Source organism: Hemibagrus wyckioides, linkage group LG13 (assembly GCF_019097595.1).
Source record: "Hemibagrus wyckioides isolate EC202008001 linkage group LG13, SWU_Hwy_1.0, whole genome shotgun sequence".
NCBI classification, from domain to species: Eukaryota; Metazoa; Chordata; class Actinopteri; order Siluriformes; family Bagridae; genus Hemibagrus; species Hemibagrus wyckioides.
In genome coordinates, this window is record NC_080722.1 from 25,778,963 (window position 1) to 25,791,097 (window position 12,135).

Below are 12,135 nucleotides of genomic sequence, written 5' to 3' on the forward strand. Positions count from 1 at the left end.
GACTCACATTGGCCTGGATGATGACCAGGTAGCGAGTGATCTCCTCATAGTTCAGTCTCTCTCTCAGCACCACAGAGCCGGACAGAGTGAGCGGGATGTCGAAGGTTCTGTTAGCAGTCTGTAGAGACCAAACATCAACAACGTTGGAACTCATACAAGATGCTTCACATCATATTATCTCATAAAACTCCAATAATCTGACGTACCGGGTCATTCGGATTGTACTGGATGGTGTACTCGATTTGGCCATTTGGTCCATCGTCAATATCAACAGCACCATTGTTCCCTCTGAAGCCTGAGAAGATGGTGGTCCCAACAGGAGTCAGCTGAAAAAAAGACAACAACATCCTCCGTTTATAAAAAAAACCCCACTCAACTGTCAGTCAGTCCATCTCAGTTTACACTGTGATCTTGTCAGGTTTTGACTTTTCATAGTCCTAGCATTTCATCATATCCTGCTTGTTTCCTGGTGCTATCAGGAAGCAGGGCTCCCCTGTGGTGACAGCGTCTCGCCTGCTGTTCTCCACTCTATTCTCCTTCCCAGACAGGAACCTGATGGACAAGGCTGAGAAAAAAAGAAAGAAAGCATTTGTTCGTACTTGGTCTGCTGCCTGGCTGCTGCGTCCCTCTCAGAAGTGAACAGAGGAAGTAAAATGAGAGGTAATAGCTATGAGCTGTGCAGTGAAGTAAAAGGCATCACCTGGGGCACTGGGTATTAGTTTGATCTTTTGTTGAAAAGGTTTCAGCGCTCCTAAAATGTACAGAAGAATGCAGAAATAAAAAAAAAACACATTTCGAACCTTCTGTAGATATCCCAGAGCATTAGGAATAATAATAATAATAATAATAATAATAATAATAATAATAATCAGGTCATAAGTATTTTCATGTCAAATTATATGATGAAAGTTCTGGGGAGGAAAAAAACTCAATAATGATTTCACTGATCAAATTTAAGAGAAAAAACATCAGGACATCGGGGGAAAAAAGTGTCCAGTGAACAGACACGTCTGATGGAACCCAAGATTGCCTTTCTGGTGCAGTGCCTGGAAGTCATCTATCAGTATCAAAAAGAGGCACAAACACAGACACTTGCATTATGTTAGGGACCAGCACTGGGGCAGTCTGTAAATGATAAATTATTTTGTCTTGCCACACTGTCATATCACATTCCTGCTACCCGAGCTGCTAGACTACAATCTGCTAGGTTCTACAGGCTACCACAGGTGCTGTGCGGAGAAGATTGTCCTACAACCTCGGCTAATTTATTCCTACATGAATCCAATACAACAGCTTTATATATCTATCCATACCATATTGATAAACATAGCATCTACAGTTCATTAAACACTCCATTTCTTTGCATCCTCGTTGCCAGTATCTGGCGTCCTCTACGGAGTTAAACCCTACTGTCCGGCCTCGCCGTTGACTGATGGACTGCGGTCTGCCGAACACCTCGTCTCTCTGTCAGTCCGATGCTCCTGACTCCAGGCCAAAATCGATAGCGAGGAATGGCGGCCGGCGGTTTTCTGAGCTGCAACAGCTTGCGGGTAGGCAGTCTGCCACTCTCTGCAGATGTCTCCTAATGAGGGAAATCTGTGCTGACAGTTCCCTTAGGAGCCACTTTCAATTAGGCAAAAGGCTCAGAGAGCCCATGGAACCATCTCGAGCCACCCACCCAGCACGAGCAGAGGCTCGACCCACCGCAGCCACGATCCACGGATCTACCTTCATCTTATGTAGAGATACAAAGAGGACGCAAACAGAGAAAGGCTATTAGTTGGCATGTGATGAAGTGTTTCTGTAATCTAACTTGGCGCTTCAGAGCTTTGGCGATACTAAAGTATAACATTTTGCGAAAATTAAATCTGATTGCTTCTTGGAAATATTTAATTACATAATTATTTAATATATTTTCTGATTATGAACATTTCCGTCCTCCAGTTAAATGTTTAAATACATCATTTTTGCCGCTTGAGAGCTTTTTATATTATAATTTTTATAAGAGTTATGGATACCAATTCCAAAGTGTATAAAAGAATGTTTTAATTGTATAGCTGGATTGAATTTAACTGTAATTAAGTTACATTTATGACGATGAGTGGTTTGTTCATGAAATTAAACGCTTTCAGCTTTCTACAACATTTAGGTAATATATATATATATATATATATATATATATATATATATATATATATATATATATATATATATATATATATATATATATATATATATATATATATATATATACATATATATTTAGGTGCTTCAGAGCTTTCTTTAACTATATTTGGAAAGAGATTCATATTTGCTGATGATGAGTCGTTTCTTCATTTCTTAGTCGTTCAGGTCCCGCCCCTGCAGATAGATCTTCCTCTGCTTGGTGAAGAATATATGGTAGTTTATTTGGAAGAGGCTTCTCCATCACTGTAGATGATGCCATTTAATCTCCCACTCAATGCATCAGATGCTTCCTGGTGCACATGGACCATGCAGCTATCTGTCACCACTGGTGCTCAGACATGTGGAAAACCTCAAAAACACGCCATCTTGTCAACTACGATATCATCCTCGTTAAAAGGGGCATGTCTAGATAAACAATGGTGAGAGATCCTCCACAGGCTCTAATTAAACTCTCTAGCTCGTTAAGCTAATGTCAAGTTTGTTTTGTTTAAGCGCGAGTGAAGAGGATCTCTAACGCTATTGGCTGTTGTGGAATCAGTCAAGCACTCTGATTTACTGCTTCGAAAGGAAATACATCAACATACACAATCAAATCACGCCTCTCACATCATTTTATGAAAGAAATCACAACTGATGATTGACAGATAGACACAGCAATGACTCTTACAGCTACAAAGCTCTCACAAGTCAGAAAATAGCTACAGGAAAACTGAAGACAATGTGAAAGTTTCTCGGGAAACTGAGAAAGACCTGCAGATGTGTGAACGCTCTACTGTTTCAGGATGCTCGGCAGCCTAGACGGAGGAACGTACCTCATTAATAGCCACATAGTACCGGGGCTGCTGGAAACGAGGAGCGTTGTCATTCCGATCCCTCACAACAATCCGCACCTCGTGAAGAATCACTGTCCCAACCAGCTCGTTGGTGCACTGGACCTGCACCACAATAGATTGCATGAAGGAAGGAGGCTGAAAGAAAGAAAATGAAGGCTGTGTTTAGTTTACAGTTAAACCAGCTGTGTGAGGAGATAATGAATTTAAATACATTTCTATAATTATATGTTGAATTAATAGGAATGAGGACACTTTTTAGGAGGGCTGCTTTTATTTTATTTTATTTTATTTTATTTTATTTTATTTTATTTTATTTTATTTTATTTTATTTTATTTTATTTTATTTTTAATTTTTATTTTATTATTTTTATTATTATCTTTTTTTGACACCACAGGGTAATTTAAAAAAAAAGATTTAAAAAAAACAAGATTATTATTTTTTATTTCTAAACAAATATAAGGAGATTTAGGTTTATGTGCTAAAAATAAGATATTTAATTGGCAATATGAAAATATTTATATAAATAACAATTTGGGGACATTCACCAAAAAAAAAAAAAATAAATTTTTATTTTAGGAAATAAAAATTTAGGATATAAATAATTTTGGAAAAAAAAACACCTGAGCCAGCAATTTATTTCTGTTCAGTTTTCAAGTCATTTTTCAAAGAAAATAATTAATAGTAACAATAGTAAAAAATAAATAAATAAATAAATAAATAAATATGGATAATTTCTATGCACTGTTTTCTATATACTTATTTTCAAATACAATAAATATATCACTTTCAGTGTGCAATATTATTTTATCATTATCATTATATATGCAATATTTTATTATCATTTGCATTTTCAGAGTTTCTCAGTAGCTCGCTCTTGTGCAAGAAAAAATAAATAAATAAATAACCATTTTTATGCTGTGTGTATGTGTTTATATCACTGACCTACTGGCTGGAGAGCATTAATTAAACACTTAAACCCTGTAACACCGTCTCGCTCTCTCGCTCTCTCTCTTACACACACACACACACACACACACACACAATAACACCTTCTCACACACTGTGAAGCCTCTTACAATATCAAACTCTCACACATGCTATTAAACCAAAATGTCAGGTTGATAGTGTAAGAGCTGGGAGAGAGTGTTATTGTGTGTGTGTGTGTGTGTGTGTGTATGATGGAGTTCGGGTCAGTACAAGGTTTTATATTTGTATTTACTGTTGATATTTCAGGACTGATAAAAACACGCTGCCTACTTACATCCCGATCCAGAACCCTCCCGGTGCTGTTAAGATAAAGCCGCTGTTCCACAGGGTCCAGGATTACCCAGTGGTTATAGTTGTCTCTCAGGGATAAAGAGATGGTTCGGTTAGGGTCTTCTGCACGGCCGTTGATTTGCATGTTCTCTATCAGGACAGTCCCTGGACCAATCAGAAAGGGAGAATGAGTGAGAATTTATTCTCGTTATACAGTATGTGTTTAATAATACCGTATAATCGTGTCTGTTGGGCTGAGCTCTGAAAAGAAAGTGTCGCAGCATCAGTTTCCATCAACCTATACACTTAATTTGTACGTTTCACAAATATTCAACACCTTGAACATTTCCATATTTTGTACCGGCATTTATAAAAAAACTATATTTTCTATTAAAAGATTACAATAAAGCAAATTTAAAATGATTAAACCTATTTCTAGACATTTCTACTTGTTTCAAGCTTGCAACAACCTTCAGTTTACAGTTCACAAAAAATAATAATTTTATACAATTAATTCTAAACAATTTAATGCTTAAAATGAGTAAAACAAAGAAAAACAGGTCATTATTATATGATAGAATTTGAAAAATAGTTAGTTTTATGTTCCATAGATAGATAGATAGATAGATAGATAGATAGATAGATAGATAGATAGATAGATAGATAGATAGATAGATAGATAGATTTATTTTTCCAAGAATGCTAATGGATGTCACTGGAATAGGCCATGTACAGTATCAACACAAAACTTTTTTGTGTTGATACTGTACAACACAATTTTGAAGATGGGGGGAAAATATGGTGTTGAAGATGATTTGAAATAAATAAATAAATGTATTTGTGCGAGTCCTCTAAATTAGTTCTGGTCCAATTAAATTGTCACCTGACCTGAGTGTAAATACATCTGTTCCTGGAAAGCTCGGAAGTTTGAAACCCTAGCTAAACAATCTGCATCATGAAGAACAAAGAGCTATCGAAACAAGCCTGAGACAAAGTGCTGGAAAAAGTTATAAATACTTAATAATGAATATGAATAATGATATAACAAATAACTACATCACAATGGAGTGTCTTGAAATACAGTCCGATCTCACAGGTTAGTGTTTCAGTTGCAGGTCACGAAAATATGGAAGGTTTTAAAGGGGGTGTGAATACTTACGCAACACTGGGCTTGAAGTCACAGGTTCTGGATTTATGGCTAGATGTTTAGACAGGTGACTTCATGGAACTCACATCTATTTTCATTTATCATGTATACGTGCTATTTAATGTGACATTGTGCTTTATTTGCTTGCTACGGGGTTCCTTTAAACCTGAACAAATTAACACATCACACAACAAATCTCGGTCATTTAACAACATCCAAAGCTGATGTTAGCTTTAATCACTGGCCTTGATTTCTCTGATTAGTTTGACATCATTTCAGGACGCTTCAAGTGCACTCGTAGAGATCGTCTTTAAACGTAAAAAAAAAAACCCAAAAAAAACCCTGCGTTTAAGAAAGATGTGAATGGAATTGAATTCATTTTGTCTTCTGTGATATCAAAAGCTCTCTCACCAGCCTGTCACCTTCGCACTGGGTTATTACATGCTTTTTAGCACATTGCTCTCTCCTGAGAAATCTCATTTGAAAAGCACCATACAGGGTTTTTTTGGGTTGGGAAAAATACAGCACCTCATAAGAAAAATGATGCTTTTGTGACTAACCAAATCCATCAGCTAGATGTGGCCTAGTGACTCAGTAAATCACTCAAAACTTCATATGTTCTTCCCCTTTGAGAAGAAGGAACTCAAACTGATGTTACTCACGCTATTTCGATATAAATGTAACAGTCCTTGGAAATCTTTTCACGCCTCGTTAATGAGAGAAGGTTGGTGTGAGCTGGTGTGACAGGGAGGTCATGGAAACTCAAATAATCACCCTGTACAACTGTGGTGAGCAGAAAATTGTCTTTATTTATCACATACATTAGTACACAGTGAAATTCTTTCTTTGCATATCCCATCCATAGGGGTTAGGGTCAGAGCACAGGGTCAGCCATGACGCAGCTCCCTTGGAGCAGGTGGGTTAAGGGCCCAATAGTGGTAACTTGGTGGTCACCCCGATCTTCCGGTCAATGACCCAGAGCCTTTACCACCGCCCAAGTTTTCATATATCCCAGCTTATTATCAAGCCTGGGTCAGAGCGCAGGATCAAACCATTGTATGGCACCCCGGAAGCAGGTGGGGTTTAGGGCCTTGGCAGTTTGGAGGCTTGAACCCTGACATTCCGATCAGTAAATCAGCACCTTGACCACTTGGCCACCACGTCCCTCATTTCACCAAGCACAACATAACAAACCTTAAGGTAGATGGACTACAAAAACATCATTAAAATAAGAACAAGTACACAAAGCTGGGGTGGAGAATTAGACAAGATTGGAACGAGATCAGGAGATATTTTCCAGTCTTCTTTTTCCTATTGCAGTCATGAAGCCTCAGATTCCCAGATTCCCAGTTTGCTATTCATAGATTTTTCCATTAGGATGTAAAAAAAAAAAAAGAATTATTCAGAATTAATTCTTTATCTATGACAGCAAGATCACTTTTCTGCACCTGCGATTATTTGCAGCTCGTGAATACCAGTGAAATCCCTGCCACATTAGCACAGGTGACTGGTCCATTAGACGTGCAGGTATTATCGTAATAGCTATAATCGGTATTATGGTGAAACCCACAGGCCATGGTGCTCTTTTTCTAGGCAGGAATATTCTGAAGATTTAACACTGATGCAGGAAGCACCGCTTTGCCTGACGGCAAAAAGCCTGATCTGATACCACGTGTTATTACAAGGTCCAAAAATGAGTCACCTTACTACACTAATCCTGCATCAATTATCAGCAAAAGAAACATTATTTAACTCATCGTTAATGTGCAAATTGTAAAAAATCCAGGCCTACAAGTATTTGAGTAGAAACTTGAACTTTAAGGTTATTAAAGTTTCCGATAAAAAAAAAACTGAACCACTGAATTTCAAGAAGTATGAGAAGAGAAAAACCTTCCAGTGGAAAAACGAGTAGAACTTGAAGCCAACAGCACTGACAGCCACGCTTCCACCATCACTAAGTCTATTCCTTATTGTTGGTCATTAGTATGGCAGAAATATGCTTAAAATATACTGCAAACTGCAAGAAAAACATTTGACCTTGATGTGACCTTGACCGTGTTTTGGAGGAATTCCAAAAACGACTGCAGAATATAAAGATAATTCCACAAAATTCCACATATGTTCAAACACTCGTTCTCACCCTAATGACAATCTTTACAGATACAAAGAGATAAGGGTGTATAGATAGATTGATGGTAAAAAGCATAGATTATCAGAAAATTTGGCTTTCACTTCCTAAACATGAATGTGTAAGTACAACCTCTGTATGACAAACAGCCAGGGAGCTAGTAAAGAAAAACAATTTCAGATATTTGACCTTGATGTGACCTTGACCCTGTTTGGATCAACTCCAAAACTGAACCAGTTCATCTGCTGGATATAATAGATAATCTCACATGAATGTACATTCAACCACTCGTTCTTCAGATATCACACTTTTGTACAGATGCAAAGGCAACAGGATGTATGGATAGAACATGATGTCAGACTCCTGACCTTGCAGTGACCTTGACCCTGTTTGGATCAATTCCGAAATCTGACCACCTTATTTGGTTAGAGTGAAAGTTCCACATAAGTCCTACAAACATTCAATTGCTCAATCTTGAACCATCGCCCTAAGATGGACACACCGTGAAGACGTGATGGCTCCACCACTTAGTAGCAGAAGCATTGAAACACAAAGCCCTACTAAATAAAATCAGCCAATCAGAAATGTTAAGCCAGGATTAACTATACAGTTATAATTCTATACAAACTCTACATTACAATTTCCGCTCTTTACTCAAGTAAAGATGACGGTTTTCATTTTTGATCATATATTATTCCAGCAGCCTTACACATGCATCATGACCTCTGAAGTTTCAAGCCCTCGTCCCTCAGCATTTCAAACAGCTGGACTTTGTTGCTGAACCAGTGCCCAGCCCTCTGGGAGGTCCCCTGGCATCTGCCTCGTGGCAGATCATGCCTCTGCAAGCTGGCACTACACGTGTGCCAGAAGTACAAAGCTTAACCAAGGCTGCAGAATCATTTCTACCCACAAGTCTTCATATCACTTCGATTCTCCTTATTCTCTACTTTTCTCGAGTAGGGATGTAAACTCTTCCTGGAAATGGTTGCTAAAGTCCAGCGTATTACAGATTCCCCAGTAAGCCTCTTTATGCTGAGCTTGCTTACAGGCTTGAATCCAAAAACAGCAACTCTGTTTAAGAGTTTAGCTTCGTCTCCTTGAAACTGCACAAATTCAATGTGGCTTTCTCCAAATTTTTCAGCATTTTTTTGTTTGTTTTAACCAATCACATCGCACTGTTTTAATCAGAACTATGAATGCTGTGTGCAGATGATCAGTAAGAAGAGGCAGCGTTATTGATATACATTTAGTCTCTCGATACGGTCATGTTTCACCACAATTAATTGCTTTTATTTCACGCTACATTTAGATCTGAATGCTTACAGAACACAATAAAAAAGGCTTCAGAAATATAACCATTACCAGGCAATAATGATTAACAAATGATGTAGTGCATGCTCTTTTTTCATTACTCAGCATTTTCCCAGCAAAGTACGCTCACCAGAAAGTCTGTCATTTTTCTGAGAAGGATAATTTTTTTTTTTTTTTAAATTTACCAGTGCTTGTTCTTACATTTTCTGGTCTTCTGTAGCAATAACTTACACGAGGATGTTTGCTAAGCAGATACTCCACATAAACTGTTTAAAAAAAATCTGGGGTTAAATCTTTTTACTCTGTGAGGAGATTCAACATTTATTCACTATTTAAGAATAATAAGAGGGATTGTGTTCAGGACAGACTTCTTGGCGCTTTCTCATAACCTTAAAGATAGAGAAAAAAAGAGAGGCTGGTGAGGGAAAGACAGCTGTTTACAGCTGCTATAACAGGTAGTAACTTGTTGCATGGGTGCTCTACAGCAGTAGGCACAACTAGAAAGGGTGTCATTATTTATGATAAAATGGAGATATGGTGGCTTTGTGATTAGGATGTTTGCCTCACACCTCCAGGGTTTAGGGTTTGAGTCCCATCTCCACCGTGTGTGTGTGTGGAGTTTGTATGTTCTCCCTGTGTTTTAGAGGTTTCCTCTGGGTGCTCAGGTTTCCTCCCCCAGTCCAAAGACATGCATTGTATGCTGATGGTATTACTAAAATGTCTGTTGCGTGTGTGATTGTGCCCACTAGGATAGAATCCAGGTTCCCCAAGACTCTGTGTAAAACAAGCGCTACAGAAATTGGATGCCAGTAGTAAGTATTCCGCAAGTATTCCTCTTTCACTATTTTGTATTTTTATTTTAAGAAGACTACAAATCCCTTTTTGCTGTCACACATCCAATCCATTTCCTTTGCATATCCCAGCTTTGGAAGTTGGGGCCAGAGCACAGGGGCAATTATGATGCAGCACCCCTGAAGCAGAGAGAGTTAAGGGTCTTGCTCAGTGGCCCATCAGTGAACGAACAGTGGCCCATCAGTGGACCAACAGTAGCCCAGCAATGGCCCAACAGTGGCTTGAACCCCAACCCTTTATCAATATCCCAAAACTTTAACAACATCTTATCACCACAGCACTCCCTTATGCATTCCATTCCTTACTTCCTGACTATGCCACTGTGCAACACTCCTTACTCATACAAAAGCAGATAGAAAAAAATAAATACTAAAGCTTCTACAGTCAGACTAATATCCCAGAAGTTCAGATGAGGCTGTATGATGATTCAGAGCAGGACTTAGCTTTCCATCTCGTCGATGAGAGGGTTTAGACTACTCGTGGCAGCACCTGAATCAATGCACAAGGACTGTTAGGTTCCTGTGACAAATAATTAAGTGTTGTTCAGGAAAAAAGAAGATAACAGTGGGACAAAATGAAATGTCCTTTAAAGGCCTTTGATCCCAAAGTTTTGCTCTGATGGGATTTACATTCTGAGCAGCAGCAGCAATAGCAGCAGGCTGTTATTTTTTATGCCCCAGCATTTCAAATGAGCTGCGAAACACACACTTCTAACAGTGTTTATTTCTGGCAGGAGAAAATAACATACAAGTAAATCTTCACATCTGAGCATGTTTCAATGAATGCTGGAGTATTTGTCAGGTTCCTCATCAACAAGCATGATTCGCAGCTATATCATCATCATCATCATCATGAAAAGCAAGAAAAAATATACACTAATGACCAAAAGTATGTGAACACTGCATACTGTGAACACTGCGTCATCACACTCATATGTTTCTCAAACATCCTCTTCCAGATCTAGTCCCCTCTTTTATTCCTATAATAAGCCTTCAGTCTTCTGGGAAGGTGTTCCTTTAGATTTTAGAGTGGAACTGTTGGGATTTGTGTTCATTCATCCACAAGAGCATTAATGAGATCAGACAATGATGCAGACAGTTTCAGTGTAGTGCAAGATCTTCCACACCAACCTTGGCAAACCATGCCTTCATGGAACTCAGGGGCATTGTTGTGCTGGGACAGGATTGAGCCTCTTAAGGGCTTTTCACCCTTGAACTAGTTCCCTGGCTGACTGTAAACTCAGAGTAAACAGAATCTTGGATTATCTTGTCTGAGGTTTCGAACTGCTCATACTTTACCCAGGGTTAACACTGAATCCTGGCTCTTCATAGTCTGACGTTTCACACTCTGCACTGGGGCAGTGGTAGCTCAAGTGGCTAAGGCTCTGGGTTGCTGATCAGAGCACTTCCAAGCTGCCACTGTTGGGCCCCTGAGCAAGGTCCTTAACCCTCTCTGAGCCAGAGGTGCTGTATCATGGCTGACCCTGTGCTCTGACTGTAACTTGAATTTCACTGTGCTGTAATGTATATGTGCCAAAAATAAAGGTTCCTTCTTCCAAAACCCTACCTTAACCTTCTTATTTGCATATTTGTATATCAACAACCCAGACTGGGTAAATACAGCGTGCGACCACTTTAAATAGAGGCTCGTATCCAAGCTTTCGCATCAGTAAGAAAAAATGCTTCTTGACTGTACAAAGCACAAAGACTGTAAAAATCTTTCTTGACTGTACAAAGCACATGAAATGAGGCACATGCTGTTCAATTTCTGTTTGCTGCTAAGCATCTAGCCATAAGTTCTAACACCAGATTGTTTCATACTGTACATGTATGTAGTTAACACTGCAAAAGCAATGTGCTGCTAACTCTGCTTCAGAGCAGGGTTTCATAACGCTGACTTAAAAAAATAAAACATTGCAAACCCTGGTTCTAAATTGTGAAACGGGCTTAAAAGCAGGGTTTGGAATGACGATAACCTTGGGTTAAGATCAGTGTGAAAAGACCTTTAGCTCCAGTTAAGGGAATCTTTAAAGCTACAGCATATAGAGACTTCCTACACAATTGTATGCTTGAAAATTTGTGGCAGCAGTTTGGGGAAGACGCACAAATAAGTCTGATGGTCAGCTGACCAGACAATTTTGGTCAAATAAATTAATTGGCATTTGAGTATGGCAGTATGGAGTATATACCAAAAAAAAAAAAAAAGGTTTTCACCTTTATCTTGTTCAAGGCCTTCATGATTCCACAGCCTCATCAAATGATATCATTCACAATTTAGAGTACCACTACAGGCATGTTTATGGATAGAAACTGAGCACTATGCTGCCTAAACCCTTAAACACCTCCCCCAAGAGAAATCCACCAATCATACCTTAGGATTTAGCAACTCCATTCAGGATGAGGTTAGAGCAAACTACTCA

At 38.7% G+C, this 12,135-nt stretch overlaps 1 protein-coding gene across 2 annotated transcripts in view; it reads right to left on the minus strand.

The window, feature by feature from the left end:
* pcdh15b (protocadherin-related 15b) overlaps positions 1-12,135 on the minus strand; it is a 199,149-nt gene that overhangs the window by 135,167 nt on the left and 51,847 nt on the right. For both annotated transcript variants that reach the window (XM_058407184.1, XM_058407183.1), the window contains 4 exons: positions 4,283-4,443; positions 3,000-3,155; positions 207-326; positions 8-118 (listed from right to left, as the gene is read on the minus strand). In XM_058407184.1, the coding sequence (XP_058263167.1) occupies positions 8-118; positions 207-326; positions 3,000-3,155; positions 4,283-4,443 (548 nt within the window). The remainder of the gene's footprint in view (positions 1-7; positions 119-206; positions 327-2,999; positions 3,156-4,282; positions 4,444-12,135) is intronic.